This window comes from Atractosteus spatula, chromosome 15 (assembly GCF_055471065.1).
Source record: "Atractosteus spatula isolate fAtrSpa1 chromosome 15, fAtrSpa1.hap1, whole genome shotgun sequence".
Classification (NCBI taxonomy): domain Eukaryota; kingdom Metazoa; phylum Chordata; class Actinopteri; order Semionotiformes; family Lepisosteidae; genus Atractosteus; species Atractosteus spatula.
The window spans coordinates 23,896,699-23,916,453 of NC_142720.1; the positions used below are offsets into that span (position 1 = coordinate 23,896,699).

A 19,755-nucleotide genomic window follows, 5' to 3' on the forward strand; every position below is an offset into this window, starting at 1 on the left:
GTACAGCAGATGTGGTAAACCCAGGGAACTGTTCCACACTCAGCAGTGAAACAAGAACAAAGGGTCATTACTGGAACCTGAAGCGGAATCCATTTAGAACAAAAAACAGGACATATTTCTTTATGCAAGGAGTTATGGGTATACGGAACAAGCCTGTCAGCCAGGTGGTTATGGACTCTTAATAAATGGCTGATGAAAATTTAAACTCACTCAGCTATTAAACTACCAAATACATGTAAGTTAAATGGACCTAAGCCTCCTATCATCTGCAACCAGGTCTTGTTCTCATGGCAAGACCATCCCTCAGCCTGAAAAAAATCATTCTATTGCTGTTTCTTAACATATGACTGATGATGCTCATTTATTATCACAGGATGTTAATGCAGCACAGTTATGTCAAGCGGTAATGAAATTCAATTGTGTACAGGTTTATGCAGTTCTGATTGAAATGCTACAAGAAGAATGTTTCCTAATTGTATTCATGAATGTTTGATATGAATCGAGAACCACTGAATTGCTTTCTCTGGCGGTAAAATAAAACTTACCTTGAAGCAACACATTGACAAGTGAAAAGATCAATAAAAATCAAATTACTGAGCCAGAGAAAAGTCTAGCGGCAAGTCTGCGATTGCTCAGTTTTGAGGTGAAGGAGAGACTACAGCTGCCTGAGACAGCCTTGCTGAAAGACTTTGCTTTCCACAGTGGAGCAAGACCTTGAGATCTCTGTAAGTAAGCTGAAGCGCACGTGTTTGTATGCAGCTCCTCACTGACATGCAATGGGGCATTTGTTATCAGATACTACGTCACCCCCTTTTGGATGCCATCCTGCATTTTCATGGGGTCTGCAGACACAGACAGTTTACACACAGGTGTAGAGCTGTATTATTCCGCAACTGTTGAAATAGGTGTTAGGGGCAAGACGTTAGCATTGCTGCCTCACAGCTCCATGTACCTGGGTTAAATTATGGACCAGGGGTGCTTCCTGTGTGGAGTTTTTATGTTCTCCCCATTCTTACAAGTCTTTAAATAAAATACAGTTCCTCATTTGTATTACTCATCACAGTTGTGATATTTTATTGGTTCTTAAGGACACATTAAAATTTTGCTACAAAAGACCTCAGAGCCACAAGAAAAACATTCTCCACTGAAATTGTTTGTTAATGGACTTTGATTTTTCAGCTTTAATACACTGATTAACATTAATGGACCCATCTGCTGCACCAGTATGGAGAGAACATAGATATTATGAGTAATTACATGGAGAATAGTTACAGACATATTTTCCAACAGGAAAGATAGTACTGTCTGTGGGACTTTAGTACCATTGATTTTCTCAGAAACTCAAGCTTTCTTAAAGACAATGCATTTCCCATATGACATAAATATGTGTGCATAAGCTGCAGCTGTTAGAATTGTCCTGAGTCTACAGTACTTGGAACATTAATCCAAACTCCCAAAGTCAGCTGACAGAACAGCAACAACACAAGGTGGAATTATTGCAGGAGAATTATTATTTTTAACCGTGTTTCATCTTTATGTCAATGAAGGTCTTTTTTTTACTATTGCAACAGTGGTTGTGAAATGACTAATTTCACATGTGCTTCAGATTCACACAAGGCTCCCCAGAGAAGTAAGCAGGGTTTAGGAACATCACACCTAAATCAGATTACTTCCCAAAACCAGATGGGCTTATTGCGCACAGCAATTTAATATAGCTGACAGGATCACTGCGTTCTGAAGTCTGACCCTTGTGGAAATGAATATGCAGTGTTGTTTCCTACCTGACACACGTGCCTCGGTTGCGACAGGGGTTGTGCTGGCAGACAGGGGTGTTGCAGTTCTCAATGTTTCTCCCTCTCACTGCTTCCTCCACAATACAGAGCTCCTTTGTATTCACTTGCAGCTCTCTAATGCAACCACGAAAGCCAATTACCTCCCCAGCTCCATCGTGCAGTTCAGAATGTGAGGGAATATCTCCGAGGAATAGTGGGCCAAAAGTAACCTAGGTTTTGTGAATATGAAATGAAAAACAAATAAGGTTGTTTCATACCCATTATACCATTATTGGGAACAATACCATACAATTTTTCTCAGAAATTACCCTCTGAACACACATCATCACTTTTCCTATTTTTTAAGCTCCTTCCTTCCACCTTAATGAGATTTTTAGTAGGTTATGTTTCATCTAATAAATAATGAAGACACAGACTGTTTTCTCATTGTTTTGTGCCATGCATGTTCCTGTAAGCTTGTCTTAAATGTTTTCTCGTGTTATAAAGAGTAACTGCTATCCAGGCTTTGTATGGGAATCTCCATATGTAGATTAATTAATTTACATTGATATTTATTTCTGGGAGACATCCAGAAAAAAACCCATGTTGTTTTTTTTAAAATGCTGCAGTGTGTTTGTAAACTGCTGATACGGTATATTAACCAACACCATGCATAAAGTCAAAAACTTTAATAATAGTCAGGTTTCCAATAATCCAATTTAAAAATGTAGCACACAATAAGTGGTGAGACCTCATGTGAACTTGTACAGTAATTAAACGTTGCTCTGTTGTGGCAATTTTATTTGAGAAATGCACAAATCACTGTCTCAGATTTCTTCAGAGAGGTCTGCTAATTATCTGACAGGGCTCACCAATCAAAATGTCTCTAGTTTTTTGACAAGCTGTACTCAGTGTAATTACTTAAGCTCAGAACACCTCAGATTTTATTGAAATTATAACTACAAATGCCATACTGTATGTGGAATTTTAAGTCAAACAGAAGCATATATTTCTTTTAAAATATTTTTGGGTTAATGTCCGTCACAGTGTATTGGTGAGACTTTAAAAGCACAATTCAATTTCTGTTTTATATGTGGCATTTTTGTTTCACTGAATATATTTGACAATCATCTAGTATCACAGGAAATTGAAAAAGTAATTATTATACAAATGTAAAGTGAGATATTTGTAAAAAGTAGAGTGACTAAACCCTGTACTGTAATGTAATCAAGATGGACTTAAACTCCAGATCAAAACCCAAGCAGCTGAATTTTTCTGGGTCAAATTAAATTAAAAAATCTGGTTGTCTTTAGATTGTTCTCAGTATTTGATACCTGTATTTTATTATTAATACTGAAAACATTTAACATTGTAATGCAGTAATGTATTTTAATATAGTCGAAAAATGCAGTGTTCGTTTGTCAAATTAGATATCTATGAAAGTTTTAATCCTGAATCAGTTTTGAAATTAACCATGTTAAAATAGGATATCTAATATATATATATAAAATATATATATGTACATAATGACAGTAAATCTTCCATTATGTCTGCCATGTCAACATCTTTCATCACAATTAGAGAACGTGTAACAGATAGTGACACTTAAAAAACAGTGGATGTATTTTACCACTTTGGCATGAGTAATATGTCTGACATAAAATACAGACATTTTGCAATAATTTGACTAAATCTGGTTGCAAAAGTTGAGCTGGAATATCAGGCCATATTTCTCTGATTCCTGTGTATTTCCCTGCTGAGCTCCAATTTAATATATATATATTATAGATTTTATGTGACATATAAATAAGCTGCAATAGATTTTTAAAAGTTATAATTTAATGACAAATCTTCTGGTAAGAAATCAGATTTTTGCTGAGTAGTAAACAACACTGGCATAAAATTACATCAGCGGCACCTTGTCGGTGAATTCTGAAATCCTGCTTGCTGAACTAAACTTGAAACATTCCACTGGGACAAGAGTACTGCGCCGCTTTATGCAAAGCAAAAGCAAATGTGTCTGATCATACTGTTATTTAACATGCAAGGCACTTCTAAAGTAATGGAACTTGTACGATGTGTAATAACACTGATGAAAAACCAGCCTTAGCAAAAATATTTTCTATAATCACTCCACACTCTCACCATGCTGATCAAACAGAATGCATTTTTCTATTAAACAACAAAGTTTTGTTACCTCTGACACACGTTGGTGCAGGTATTCTTTCTGCAGTATAAGAGGACCATTATCCACAGCAACTCCTATAATACAGTGTCCTCCATTTGTACCAACAGGCAGCTGATATCTGTGGAGGAGAGAGAGAAAAAAATCTCATTAAAATATGCGCCATTCACAATAAATCCATTTGACCATGAAAATTATGCAGACTTGAGAGGAGAATCTTGTAATGGAGTCTCTGTGAATGCTGACACTCAGATTTCAAATGCATTACTCTGTCAATTCGTAGCCGCAGACCTGGACAGGGTGAAATGCCAAGGGAGAAGAGTTTTTTATCTTTTTTTTTCTTAGCATGACATAACGTCGTGATGGATCTTACAGTGCAGTGCTGAGCAGTAAAGAGGGGTATTTGACATATGATTAATTCAGAAAAAAACATTTTTTTCTTATTCTTTTCAAAGGGTACAAGTGAAGTAATTTTCTGTTTCACTGCTATCTGCCAAGGTTATAGGATGAGGAAGAACATCTTATTATAATAAATAAGGTTAAATGCTTTGTATGTGTGAGGGGCTGCAATAAAAGCATTGTTACTATTAGTAATACTAATTAATAATACTCCTACTATAGCAGTTACTACTACAAACATTATCCCTGCTATGGCTATTAGTAACATAATACTCAACCAACATTTAAAATATGTAGAAAGGATCAACACTACTGAAGCAGCAATACAATTTTTAAAATAAATGTGACATTTTTAATGTGTGATTTTCTGGAGCACACTGCTTCATTCAAGTAAACGATTCTGGGTGCTGTGGTTTATATGATCAATAGAAGCTTCAGAACAATTGCAGGCTGCCACCTCTCAGCATCTGACTGAGCAGACTTATCATCTGTCATTTTTAAAGCCCAGTGCACAGCCAGCCAACTCTGAGTGTCATTCTCCCCAAACATAAACACCTTCTCAAGCAAGTAAACACATGGCTGAACCCCAGCATCATATCGTCACACATACAGTACCACCACTGCATCAACCCAGAACACAACCTGGGCATAAACTGATGTATCTGGAATGGCATGCAGAGGCAGAATGACATATAGCACATCATGTTATGCTACACAAGGCACAGGGGTCAGCTTGACCTTTCAGGCAATGACATGCCCAGACATTACAAGCCAAGACTTCTATTATGAAATTACAAGTTAAATGTATGCAATCATAAAATCCTGCAGAAATACTACAGAATAGGGTGTAAATCAAATGCCTCTTTCAAAATGAATATTTTATCATAGCCAGAAGCTAAGCAAAGACAGACTTGTTCGTTATTGAAATGGGAGACCTCTAAGCACTGCAGTAACTTTTCTGACATTAGGCTGCTACTTTCAGTGGTGTTAGTTGCCCACTAGGTGGTTCTCTTCCTTCTTGACCAGAATTTCTGACCCTGTCTTGATGTTAAACTGTGGTTCAAACTGTAAGAGTAGGGAGGTAACCCTGATGTCCTAACTAGACACTCTGGGTTTGAACGATCTGGCCTACCTAGAGTTCACCCTTAATTGCACTGGTCAAGCAAATTCTCACTTCTCTACCTGATCTGTTTTGGAGTTGGGCTGCTGGCTTATAACACTATCATGTGTCATATAAATTATTTTTTTTACACAGGTTACTTTTCCAACGGAAAGTTGTGGGTAGAAGGGTCCCCGTGACTTCACTAGCTGACTTCGGATCTTTCCCTCTTCCCCTCTTCCCAACATGTCAGTTCGGAAGAGTGGGCCCTGGGTTTTCTCTGTTTTAGAAGGGCTTCCTCCTAGTTTATATTACTGTTTTCTGTCGATTATGAAGTCCATAGGACCAATGTTGCCATTGTCTTTGAGAATTTTGAATACCCCGAATCAGGTCCCCACACTGAATTTGGATTGATTTCAGAGGATTTCAAGATTCGTTTCTTTTTGTGGTGACCAAGTCTAAGCAGAATATTCAAAATGAGTACTGTACCGCAGTGGTACCGAGACCAGGTCCTGGAGGAACACTGCCTTGTAGGTTTGTCTTTAGCTGATTTCAGTTTTCTCTCTGGGGCATATTTTAAAATTTGCTTTCAGCTTTAAAATAGACAAATGGGATTTATAATTGGATTTATATTTTGTTACGCGAGTTTTAGCTCATTAAGGTTTGTTGCCTGAAATGTAACAAATCTTGCCTCTGCAAGAGGAAAAAAAACTAATCAAATTTGTTCCACACAAAAGGATCAGCTAATAATGGACTGGCATCCTGGCCAGGGTGTACCCTACCTTGTGCAGTGCCAGGCTTTGGCTCCTCTGCGACCCTGAATTTAATGAAGTGGTTAAAAAATGGATGTATGAATTATATCATAAATTCTGTGTCTTTTTTTGCTTCTCATCATCGTCTAGAAGATGAAAACGACGCGTCAACATAAACACTTAAGTCTTTTTCATAAGCAGCTTCTTTATCTTTCATCTTATATTTATAGGATGTTTTTGCAATTTGCATGTAACACTAATTCTTGTCTACATTAAATGCCATCTGACAGATGTTTTAAATCAAACATGACCTAAATCATTTTGAACATTCTTTGCTTTGAATATCATATATAATGTTTGTTAATACTTGTGTTCTGGTTTTGCAAATGTTTGCCAAGTTTATCACAAATTTAGATCATTGATATAAATTAGCAAGAGCAAAGGTACTCAAAGCTCAAACTGAGGTGACACTGTCACCTCAGTTTGAACATTCACCTCTTATACAGTATGTGTTCCTAGTTTAATATCCATTAACAAGTTCTAAACTTAAATACATGTCCTTTTGCAAATTACTACCTCCTGCAATTTGAGACCTAGTCTTTTATGAGAAAAGGAACTTTAACTACAGACGTCTGAAAATTTAAATATACAGTACATTATCATGTGCTCTGACTATAGTGATCACTGCTGCTGCCTGTTCAAAGGCCTCCAATTGATTATTCAAAATCTGCCTTTTCTCAATTTTGTCAATTATTCTTTAGAATCTCTTTTACATGAAATGATCTTCTAGATTTGTTTTAATGATCATTTCCAAAAGCTTACACATAATAGTAATGACACTAGAATAAATAGATGGAAGTAGCTCACGTGAGTATGTTTGTTCAAGTGATTTACCTCGGCACTAAAGCTGGCCCTTAGCAATCATTTGTGTCCACAGTAGATTTAGGGCTCATAAATCTTATATTTGACGGTATTGCATGTAAGATCTGTGAGATAAAATTCTAATCTAAAGTTGCCCAATAACACCATTTCATGACTGTGAATATTTTATAAATAAAAAAAGATTCTGACAGTAAATATCCCTTACCTAAAATACATGTACATATGCAATACAATTCTAAATCTAGCACAGCTCACACTGTTCATGAGAAGAGAACAGTGAAATATTGCCTTCAAGTGCAGCTCTGCCCTCTTTCTCTGCTGCTATATCAACGGAATAACAAGAGCAGTCTAAATTATACATGGCAAAAGGACAATTACAATGACTGAAGCTTCAACAATTTTGTCACTCTTGTGTCATGAAATCCATGTCGGAATGTCACTACCCTCCCACTCCCACCCCCGTGCCTCCGGCTCTCTGTGGTCTTTAAAATACACTGCTTGCAACTGTGCCTGGTGGAGGAAGACAAAAGAGAAATGCATCCACTGATTGTGCCATTTCGCTGAACTTGAAGAAATGGATTTAATCCTTTATCTTTGTTTTCTTGTAGTTGAAAACAAAAACAACTGCAACCATTTTTATAGTTAAACCTACTGTCAACAACTAAAGTTTATTAACATTCTCATATTAGCATTTCAGGCTTAGTGGTACACTCCTAGTTTAATGTTGGCCATTTTGACTGTTTATAAACAATCTTAAGAGTACACACAATAACAGAGTCAGTCCTACATAAATACATGAATCTGGTATTAAGTTAAATTTTCCTTTAAGTCTTCCTAATAATGTAAGGGTGTTATACAATGGTGGGCATAGAAATCAGTATTAATAAGGAAAGAAGAATCTTTATTTTATTCTTGTGAAATTTTGTTCAACAGGCCACTGGTTTAAAGGGGGGCATTCCCTTAAGTGGAGTTTTCCATTTCATCAATTTTTGTCTGAAATGACAATTCTATGCCTAATTTATTCTCACAGCAGTCTGTGGCTATTTTATAAAGCATGACACATTGCACATTCACAGAATTTCACTTGTCCTGTATTGAGGTCTGTGTTTCTCACAACGTTTGGTGAAATTGTCTCTTAAACGATCAGATGAGAGTAATCAAAGCAATCCGGCTCATGCTAATTGTGCATCACCCGCCTGGATCTCTCCCAGAAGCTAATCAAAGACCACCTGCCTCAGGTGGGACTAATTATAGTTCAGAAAGTTTGAAGAGCAGTTTTGCATATAGAACACCACATTAACAAGAAAACCCACCAGCAAATCAAATATAGAGTCTAATGTTCAGCTGTTTATTGCATAAGAATTATAAACGTAAGCACACATTCTTTCTTTTGTGGGGTCTCTGATAGTGATAGAAATGTGCATATTCATGAAATTATAGCTTCCTTTTCTAACAACTGAAAATATTTTAAAACAACATTGACAGTGCTAAAATAATTGCCAGAACAATCATCAGACACACTTTAGGTCTGTCAATCAAAGTGGTGAGAGATTCTGAGGTTTTTGGATAACTCACATTTTCTTCCTTCATCTTGGTCCTTATTTTTTGGTTAACACTTGTTTAATTTCCTTTGGCTCACATCCAGAGATTTCTCACAAAGTTCACAGCATGATTTTATGTGTTCGTATAACCACTGGACTCTGAGCTCAGACCACCAAAGTCATTTACATTGCTTTTGCCCGAAGGCAAGTCTGAACCCGGATCTCCAATGATAGAGAGACTGACAGTCCAGTAAATCAATCCTTTTTGCTTCACAGACCTTTTTTAGATTGTTCTGACTTTTCAAATGCCTAAAAGGCACAGAATTACTTATTTCGTCTTTTCTTTAAGGCTATTTAAACAATGATTCACCTTAAATTGTTTCAAAAGCAGAACACCTATTCGTAATTCAATTTCTTAAAGGTTTTTCTAAGCCTTACAGAGAAGGCAGTAAGCTGACATTTTCCACTCTAACCACCCAAACTGAAATAAGTAGGTGTTCTCTTATCCTTTATTCATGACTGTGTGGTTCAATGCCGTAAAGAAGTAGGATATGCTCATCCCAGCAGACAAACCTCATCATTACTACCCCCATCAAGTCTTTATTGCTCTTGATGGCCACAACTTCGAAGCTGGACTTGGTTAATAGTTGGATAGGAGATGGCCTAGAAAAACTAGGCTGCTGCTGTAAGTAGTGTTGGTGGAGCAGTTAGTGGTGCTCTTCCATTTGGACAAGAATACCAAACCACTACTCCAGTATGGTGACATTCAGTCCATAGATATTGGTTGATAAAGATCCCGTGGCACTTTGCAAAAGAGGAGCAGTGTTCAAAACTGATGAAATTTCACTCCAGTCTTGCCTGATTTTAATTTCCCCCTTAATTCAGTTGGTTATATAACTTCTTGTGTCTCCACCTGACCTGGTGTGTAGTTTGGCTGCTGGTGCATTCAGTGGTGAATGAAGTGCCCCACTACATATTTATATGGCTGGAGGCTTTTTAGATCCAATTTATTATTAGCTATACTGCAGCGATTTGTAACCTTATCTATGTAAATTTAAACTCCAAGCATAGGATAATAAAGATGATGCATAACAGAGCATCAGATATGTGAAAAAATGTGTGTCTTTGGTCAACAGATGGCAGTAAAGTAACATGACAGAAATGTTGCTATTAAGCTTCTACGGTTGCAACTGATTGATGTATTATCTCGACTTCCCTCCAAATAGAAAGACTTTATAAGGATTTTCTCTCTATTAATGTTTCAGAAACCACAGAAATATTAAACACAGTTGCTAGAATTTCCAAATTGTATTATTTTTTTTAATATTGTACTTGCAAACAGATCTTCTGTTGACACACAAGACCAAATAATTCAGTGCAAATAAAGTGAAATAAATGGGTCAGAGATTTGAATCATTCAGAGCCAGATTAACCCAGCTTTACATAAATCTTCATATGACTAGAATAGTAAAATGCTATAGCAGTAAACCTAGATTCATCCTGGTGGTCATGCTACCGTGTTGCTGTATAAAATGCCTTACAAATTTAAAATTCTTAATTTCCCTTAAGACAACGTAATGCTGCAACATGCAACATACTCTCACATTCATTCTAAAAAAGAATAATAAAAGAATACAGTAACAGTCTAATAGATATTTCAGATTCACACCTGAAAAAGGCTCAGAAGTTGAACAAATACTAATTCCACATAGTTTTTCAGTGTGTAGTTAAACTTTACTTATTCAATTGCTCTGTTTTTTCCCCACAGTGCTCCACAGAAGTAGATCCGGACTGATCGTGGTCGTTCCCACCAACAGTTCTAATTATTATTGTTGTTTTCCCAACATTACCCATTACTTTTCCTTGTTCTTTAACTTCCCCAAACTACATCTATGCAAAGAAATTCTCACCATTTGATGCATAATGGGTTTTGGTGACTGACAGCCCTCATTGGGTTTGTATAATCATGTTTTGTTCTCGAAATCCGGTCTAGAACAGGTGATTGAAATACACATTAAAAGTGTTACATTCTAGATATTCCAGTAGGAAGAAGGAATGAGAGAACAGGGCATGGAATTCACATTCCATTGCTACATCCATTGAAATACAGTAAAGACCAGTGGTACATGCCTTTATATGTTACACAGACACATACAATCTATATAAATTTAATTGGTATATTTAGGAATAAAAATAGGTAACAAAAGGAAAGGGTTCAAACATTGGAAGGAAAACAGTGACAAAAATGATAAGCTTGACACACAGCAATGGATAATTGTTGGGCCAGGATGAAGAAGACCTCCTGTAACACAACAACAAGTAGGTGGATTAATGCTACTAGTGTACTTCTAGAGCTGGGTATTAAAGCTCTTGTTTATACAGAATTTTAAATTATCCTCCAAAGATTAGATAGAATTATTTAAAAACAATGAATGTGGCAGAGACTTCAGGACTGAAAAGAAAATTACACTGAGTGAAAATGGACAGTAAATGGAAATTATGTGATATTTTTCTGTTACTGAGTTGTACTACGTTAGCAAAAATTGACTTGCATTTATATCAAAGTCTGTTTATCAAGATTTCTTTCATTTTCTTTATTCGTTAAAAGGATTATTTTAGTCTGTAAAATAAATGTTACAATTTGGAGTAGGTATTAAACTGATACAACTGGACAGGGAATCTTTGTCACTTCACTGCCTAAAGCTAAGATATGGGCATTATACATGCAGATTCTTATTTAGTGAGACAGGCACTAGACACTGAGCTTTGTAAATACGTTTGATCCTTCACATTAGAAACACGTTTTTAAGCCCCCATGGAAATATTCTGAGAACCAGGTCTGATTGGTGACAATTAGAACAATACTTTCTTGAAAGCCTGAATTCTTTCCCACATTTCAGATCATCTAATGCATTGTAATCTTAAGAGTTTTGATGACATAAGTCTTAGAGAGATCTTATACTCCTAAAAGCTTTTTTGGAGAGTGATAAATTCTGAAGGGAATCATTTTCTTACAAGTATTTGTAAGTACAACTGGTGAGGAAAGCTGTGATAAAGCATCTAAGACAACACAGAGGTTTTGAAACCTGTCTATCAGGAGATTTTCATTTTCACTTAGTTAATATGTAGGAATAACTGTTAATATGTTACAATAGTACTATGTTTTTATTTTGAAGTTTATCTGTTGTTACACAATTGTTATACAGTATTCAAAATTGCATGTCAAAAGAAAAAAATCAGACTTCTAGTTTCACTTGGAGCTGTATCTTGTATGTATTGCACATTGTGATGTGAGTTCCACAAAATGAGTTGACAGGAACTTATTTACACCCATGATTAACCAAAGAAGTTGTCAAGGGAACGGACTATCCAGCTGTCAAGTAAGAAACTGCGTGTGATTTAGAAAGCGTAGAGATTTTCTCACCAACTGAACCACTTAAGTTTGCAAGTATTAAAGACAATAAGTCACTTCACAGAATGTGCTGCGTATTTTTCTAGGTATTCCTGCTACAAACTCAGTTCATTTATGATAACAAGGGAAAATTATTAAAAGCTATGCTAGGCTCAATCACCTTTGACCTTGCGAGAAAGGTGATGTCACTTAATGACAACATAAGCTTTTTTGTGAGACCTAAATGAAGGCTGATTGTCTATTTTTGGTGATAAACATGCAGTTTAAAAGTATAGCATAGTTCAATTTGATAAAAATACATGAGGGTTTGATATGTAAAAGACAATAAGTAGTACTGGGAAGAAGAGCCATTCAGTTTCACATTCTCCATAAAGAACAAATAATATTAAGATAAGTGATCTCTAAGTTCATTGGATACCAGAACCTTTTCAAAATAGCATACATTCATTTAGGAACAAGTAGTAGGTTTATTCCATGTTGAAAACAGAAGAAAGGAAACGTTTCGGCTGTGAGAAATACATTAATTTATCCCACTAAACAACTTTTTAGAGATATAATGTGAAATAAATCATGCAAAAAATGTTTTGTAAATTAGATTTTTTTAATTTGAAGTGTACAATGTACAGTACCACCTCAATACAGGTAGATCAATCTTTTGCACTTAAAAAGTCAACTTTGAGAATAAATATAAAATATGAAAAGATTCTGTGTGAAATACACAGATATTCTGTCATTTCCAATGAATGTTCAAATGAAAAAATATACAACCATACACACATCTGTCTATATATGAAGATTGTTGTGGATAAATATCTGCATAACACACATTAGAATTAAACGAAAAGATCAGCACATTACAGCACTGGTACAAATGTATAATTAAATGTTAATGCCACGCTCTGAGACAAGGATGCACTCTGACTCTCGTGATGCCACATGCTGCGGCCATCACTTAAGGACATGATCCCAGCAGGCCCACAATGAAGATGAATATCTCAGCCTGTTGGGCTTTCACTCTAGTTTTCCCATTACACATAATCTCCTGCAAGAGCAGTGCTCTCATGCACCCCCTCATTGGGTTATCTCCTGTTCTAGACCTGATCCATTCGGGCTAGTTTGCACACTAACACACCACCCTCAGTGTCATCCACATGGCCTCATTTTGTCACACATGCCTTGGTTCCTTCTCAAGGTCATCTCACATTGCAGAGCCTCTCATTAGGTTTTTGGGCTCAGCAAACCTCACACTTCTGGTTCTCTCCCTCTAACAAGCCCCTTTTGGGAGAAGCAGTGGAAGACCTGTGACTCTGTTGTTCTTATTTGGCTGGAACTGCTCTACCAGCTTCTTTACCTTACTGGAGGCCCGACACAGCAGTGACCAAGGCTGCTACTCTAAGGGGGCCTTCCCCTGCATCTCGATGACTCTCTCACTCTTTCTAGGGACAGTCCCTGCTCCTAGACACAGTGTCCAGTCCTACTCCATGACAGATTCCTCCAGAAGCCTCACTCTCACTGATGTAATTTGCTCTCATGGGCATGGCTATTGGTTCACTCATAGTGCTTCAGTCATCTGTTGGACTTGGTGGCCACCTCCAGCTGCTGACGTTTGCACTCTGCGCCACTGGGCTGGGTCTTGCATGCTCAACACAATCACATCATATTGTCTCCGTGAGCTCAACCTCGAGCCCCAGACTCATGTCACTCATAAACTCCAGTACCTCAACCTCTTGTCCAAGGCTATGCACTTGCATCTGCTGGAAGGCCTCTCTACTATCTCCCTGCTCTCTGGTTTTAACTCATATATGCAGCCACTAGTCTTCTGTTGAATCTGAGACTGCTGAGTATGCAACCGTCTGCTCTCACTGAGTGCAGATCAACTCACAATATACAGCCTTCTGCTCTCTCATTTCCCAGACAAACTTCTTTCTACACAGACAGCAGGAGCATCTCAAATCTTCTGTTGACATACAGACACATGTCGAGCTGTTTGTGTCCCTCTCAGCTTCGGCCTGGCCACTCTCACTGCCGTGTCTCAGCATGAGACAGTTTGACACATAAGCTGTACACTGGATCAGCAGGTCTGTCATGCCCTGCTGTGCCAGGTCTACTGCATATTACCGTGCATGCAAATGGGAGACATGACCTTACTACCTTTCAGTCCTGAAGCTGATCAGGACTATTCCCCTAACTAGGTCTCCTCACAGAGAAGTATCCACCTGCACTTATGGGACTGCCCACATCTGCATCATATTAGATCACATAGCTTCTACAGCTTTGGTTGCTTAGAAGCACATGCTTCTGGGAGAGAGAGATCCGCCCCTCGGCATTCCCATGGCTCAGTCGCATTACATTCTCTTCCCCTAGGACACAACTTCTCGTCCAATAACAACAGTTAGTAATGCTGCAGACAGCTGTAACTTATTCATTCTCAAACTCTTACCAGCTGTGATCTGTGAAAAAAATAGTTCCTGCAGAGAAACCTCATCCCTTGGCATGTCTGCATTGGGTGGCATTAGACTGTAGTACTGCCGGGCAAATTATATGTCCTCTTTTACACCTGAAACCACAGGGAGTAAGACAAGCACAGAATGACCCCTGAGGGGCTGCAACTTTATTGACATCAGATGACAAAATCACAAACATGACTCTCAAGAGACAGATCTGTCTTAATATACCTGTATAACATTTATAGGCAATATTTGACTCAAGGACAGAAACTCTGAAGTCGTAGAGGATCTGATGCTTTACAATTCGGTCATATTATTATGCATTTTCCTTTACCATGTTTATGCAAACTGGAAGTTTATCCGATGATTCAAGAAATAACTATTTTGACTTTTAATGTCTATGTCTATACAACATACTTGGAGCTGTTTTATCATTCTTGAAGGTTTGTACTGTCCCTTTCAGCAGTGCACCAGTAATGCCATAATTGTGACTGGTTTTCGGATATTTTGACTATCGGACATTTGGATGTTCAGATTCAGATCAACAGGGCTGCCTCTTGGTTATTGCTGGATGCACCACACACTTTAAGGTACCCCCTGAGTACCCCCTGGCAAACAGACCTCTAGTCTAATACAACAAAATGCTTTTCTCTATTGTATAGATGATCATCATAACAATTCTTAAACTGTTATCAAGTTGAAATTAGAAGGATGGAAAAAAAACTTATTTGCTGTTCCAATGTTACAGCATCAACCCCACCCACACTTGTTAATGTAGCTCTATGTTTATTTATTTTATCATATACTGATCAGTTGTGCCTTAAAGATACTCTCTTTAATTATTGTGTTGAGGCTTTGCAGGAGCAATGAACGTTTTATCAAGGAGAAGTAAATAAATTGAAAGTAAGTTACTATCAGCAAGTGCACAGTATCTTTGTTGAAGCTAAGAGTACAGAACTACAAAGAGTCCTGTAGCCATCAACAGCTTTTCCAATCACATTGTCCTTTCCCAGTACTAGGTATCTCTCTGCTCTTTCTTTCCAAGAACTGTAGCTGTCGAATCTTTCTGTTAGCATGTGCTGTCTCAGCTCAGAGCTTTCCTCTACACATATTGCTACTGGCCACCCATAAAACCAGTGCTACACACTCTGTAATGCACTGAATTAGTTTCACTGTGACTATTCAGGCAGTCAGCTTCTCCTCCCTGTTTCTTTTCCTGTCATTGCTACATTTTTAAGACTCAGTGATGTGAGTTAAACTGTTCATCATCTACAAAGCTTTTATTGTTGTGTGCATAAATTTGTTGGACTTATTTTCTTCTACAGAATTAGCAGTACAGCCACTGCTCTGGATTAGCATTATAACACATCCAGTGTGCCAATGTGACATTGACTGGTTTCAAAACCCAGAAATGATCACTAGTGATTACAATCAGTCAGCTGCAGTCACTTGCACTAACATGAATTATTTTTAATTACTATTACCAGATTATTTCCTCTGCGCTTGTACTACAATTAATTGTTTATCTGAATTTGACCAGACCACAACTTGGACAATCTCGATAAGATAAACACACCACACATTAGAATTCAAATTCAGTACATCCTACAGTGACCTTGAGTCAGAAAATCTTGGTGCTTGATCCCATCAGATCATAGAAGCTAAACAAGGCCTTGACATGTAGCCTTTCAGTGAAATCAAATGATTGCTATATTTATATTTGTAGAGCAACGTCAGTTCTCTCTGCTGCCAAAATAATTTTACCTAGCTTATAAATAACTATAGTATATTAAATAAATAAGCAATCATGGTGATAAAACGTTTAATTTATCATACAATAAATAAACAATGCAGTATTTGCTCAGGGGACATTAATTATCTCATAAGTGTCTCTTAAAAATACAGAACAAATAGGGGTCTCAGACCCAGTTGTGCGACTGAATGCAGTAAAATCTGGCACAGCTCAGTTCTCACCTGCACTGACTAATTTTCACATAAAATATCTGTGTTGTCTTTCATTTCCCAGTGCAGGTTATTAGGAAGGTCAAGCTGTTGCATGGTGCAGCAGAGTAGCAGGACTGTCATGCTGTTCATCAGAGGTGTCTCCTCTCTAATCGATGACAGCTGCTGTAGCTGGGTGTTGTCACAGAAAACTCTGAGATTCTTGGCTAAGGACAGACACAGCTTGCATCCAGTATCATCCTGTTTAAGCTTCACTTCTTGATCACAAAAATACAATGTTGTTTGTTTAAGTATTAACCGGTTAATGTTGATAGTTGTGCATTTCATTAATGGAAGATTGTCTAATACAATTACAACTTTGCCTTTCGAACAATAACAGTACATGCACCATACAATGTTTTGCCATTTTCTAATTTACCATAAGAATCAAAAACATCGTAAATTTGATTATTTCTCAACAATCTTTTTGCTCCTTTATTCTTCAAGCTTCTGTTGTATCAAAGATTTATTTTTACACTTATCTGTTTTATTCAGCTGTGCAGAAAGCACTCTCTTAATCTGAAAGAAACATATAGTGTTACTTTAAGAACAATCAGACCACAAATACAATATATTATGTGGTCACTTCTTTAAAAATGCTCTGCTAGAAACATTATGCTAGATTTTCATTTACAAGTCATTGTTTGTCTCTATTAATTATTGCTTTCTCTCCGTGCCTGTTTCAGGTGCTGTTTTCCTCTAAGTCACACCAAATTGAATGTCTTGAAAGCATTCCATCACAATCCTGCTTGGAGCTTGGTAAATAAATGACAGTGGAATACTCTGACAGCAGTTCAGGGAGGAGAGTTTGCAGAGCCAAATGAGGAATGACTAATTCCTTATGACAGGTGATACTGGGTCTGCACAGTGATGGTGGAAGTATGTACAACAAACAGTTTCCCCTTAGAGTGGAGCTGCAAAGACCCAGGTCAATATTACAACAAGCTATTAAGTGCAGATGTTAAATGTAGTGCATTAATTTAACTCTATTGGGCTTGTATAATTAGAGCTTGATTTAAAAGCTGAAACATTACAATTAATTCACAGTTTTATGAATGTAACGAAGAACAAGGTGAAGAAACAAGGCCCAGTGTGAAAATGTAAAACAATGCAGTTTCAGATCTACCATCAGCAGTGAGGTCTGCAATAAAGCACTCTCTTGCTAATTTAGGTTTAATGGACTAAATCCTGACCACTTGGGAAACATACACCCAGGAAAACAAATGGAAACGGGAGGGGATCCTTGCTTAGTATTGTAAACAGGATTTCCTTCAACAATATCTTGTTAAAAGAGATTGTTTGCTAAAACAGGCTACATGTTGCACCTTATCACCCATTGTCTGTCCGTTAGAGAACTGCATGTCCTTGAACTGGGCACTTTGGATTGTCCTGCCATTTGTTTTGATCAGGAGCTTCCAGTTTCTGTTCATAAGCCTAAGCATACAATTAAGCTTTGCAACACCAGGTGTGCTAATTCAGATTTGCTTTTCCAATCCATTTTAAATCATCCTGTCAGTGGCCCTTAGCCAGCTAGTGTTAAGGGCTCCATTATGCTGTACAATTTCACCCCCAGTGTCACTCACAATAATTTAACTTAACCTTTATTTAATTAAAAGAAATCAGCCAGCTTCCAGAATCTTTGTGTAAAAAACTAAGTACATCCTTAGTTCTACCATTGCAATTCAGAGGATATGAAGAATCACATGCAAAACCTGCAAATGATTAGGTGATTATTGAAAGTCACACAGTTTGTCTGTTTGGCTTTAAGCACTCAGGTTTTTGGTAAAACATCATGCCCAGGCCAAACAAATCTGTGACAGTCTTAAAAAGAACTGTTGCCATTTATCGGTCTGGGAAGGGTTACAAAGACATTGCCAAGACAATACAAAGTCCAACATTCCATAGCAAGAAAGATAATCTAAAAATAGAGAAAATTCAAGACCATTGCCAAACTACCCAGGAGTGGCCGTCCTACCAAATTCTCTCCGAGATCTGACTCAATGAACACCGAGGTTACATCCAGGGATCTACAGGCCTCTCTTGCTAAGTTAAATGGCCGAGTTAAGGAGTATAACATCAGGAAAAGACTGATTAAAAATAGCTTTCATGGAAAGATAGCCTGGAGGAAACCCCTGCTTTCCAAGAAGAACACTGGTTTAAGCTTGCAAAACAGCACTTGAATGAAAAAATATCAGGAACAATGCTCTGGACAGAGGAGGCAAAAGTGGAGAAGTTTAGCCATAATGCAAAACATCACGTTTGGTGAAAACAAAACAGCTTTGACAAGAAGTACCCCATTCCAACCATCAAGCATAGTGGTGGTGGAGTGTTGGTATGCTGCCTCAGGACCTAGATGCCTTGCTATCATTGAGTAATACCATAAATTATTCAGTATAACAGTGTCTTTTAGAGGAATGTGAGACCATCTGTCTGAAAACTAAAGCTGAACCAAAAGTCAATTATACAATAGTACAATGATCCAAAACACACAAGCAAATCTACAACACAATGGCTTAAAAAGAAGAAATTCAGAATTTTGGAATGGCCAGGTCAAAGTCCAGACCTTAAACATCACAGAGTTAAAGCATTTCTGTAAATAAATGCCTCACGGGACATGTGAGATATCAACACACTGGTCAACTCTTACAGGAAACCTTTAATTCAAGTTACTGCTACTAAAGGGAATGCGAAAAGTTACTGAATGAAGGGGTTCACTTACTTTTCCACACAAATATATTGAATGCTGGATGATTGTTTTAAAATAAAAAACAGAGGTTAGTTTTATCTACTGTTAGGACTTGGTTCAGGTCAACTATGTCTAAATGTGCTATTCCTCTTGGTATAACAGAATACTATGCTTCATGTAAGTAACTTAATTTTACATAAACCTAGAGATGAAATTTATTTGCCTCACCACATCAGACTGCTGCTCTCATTCACGTCGAGTAGGTAGAGGAGCATTATTTACCTAAGACTTGGGCCAATCATGAATCCAGCAGGCAGAGAAGACATTTACCTTTCTCTGGGCAGTCACGGCTCTGTTTCACAGTCTCAACAGGCAAGCCTGGATGAACTAAAGCTGGCAATCAAACTCATGTGCAAGGCTTTGATGCAGATGCACCAGGGTTTCACTCCATTCAGTATGGCTGCACCAGCACCAACCCTGTTCCCACGGCATCCCCACCCCTACCAGGAGCCTCAGGCACACCTTCCACAGCCCTTCCCAGGAGATTCATCTTCTTGCAGTGGCTTTCTCACTCAATGT

General features: G+C 37.6%; 1 protein-coding gene across 1 annotated transcript in view; it reads right to left on the reverse strand.

Annotated features, from left to right (window-relative positions):
* Positions 1-19,755, reverse strand: part of eys (EGF-like photoreceptor maintenance factor) — a 341,768-nt gene that overhangs the window by 43,285 nt on the left and 278,728 nt on the right. The window contains exons 41-42 of the mRNA XM_088934016.1: positions 3,970-4,078; positions 1,782-2,002 (exon numbers count right to left, since the gene is read on the reverse strand). Of these exons, the coding sequence (XP_088790142.1) occupies positions 1,782-2,002; positions 3,970-4,078 (330 nt within the window). The remainder of the gene's footprint in view (positions 1-1,781; positions 2,003-3,969; positions 4,079-19,755) is intronic.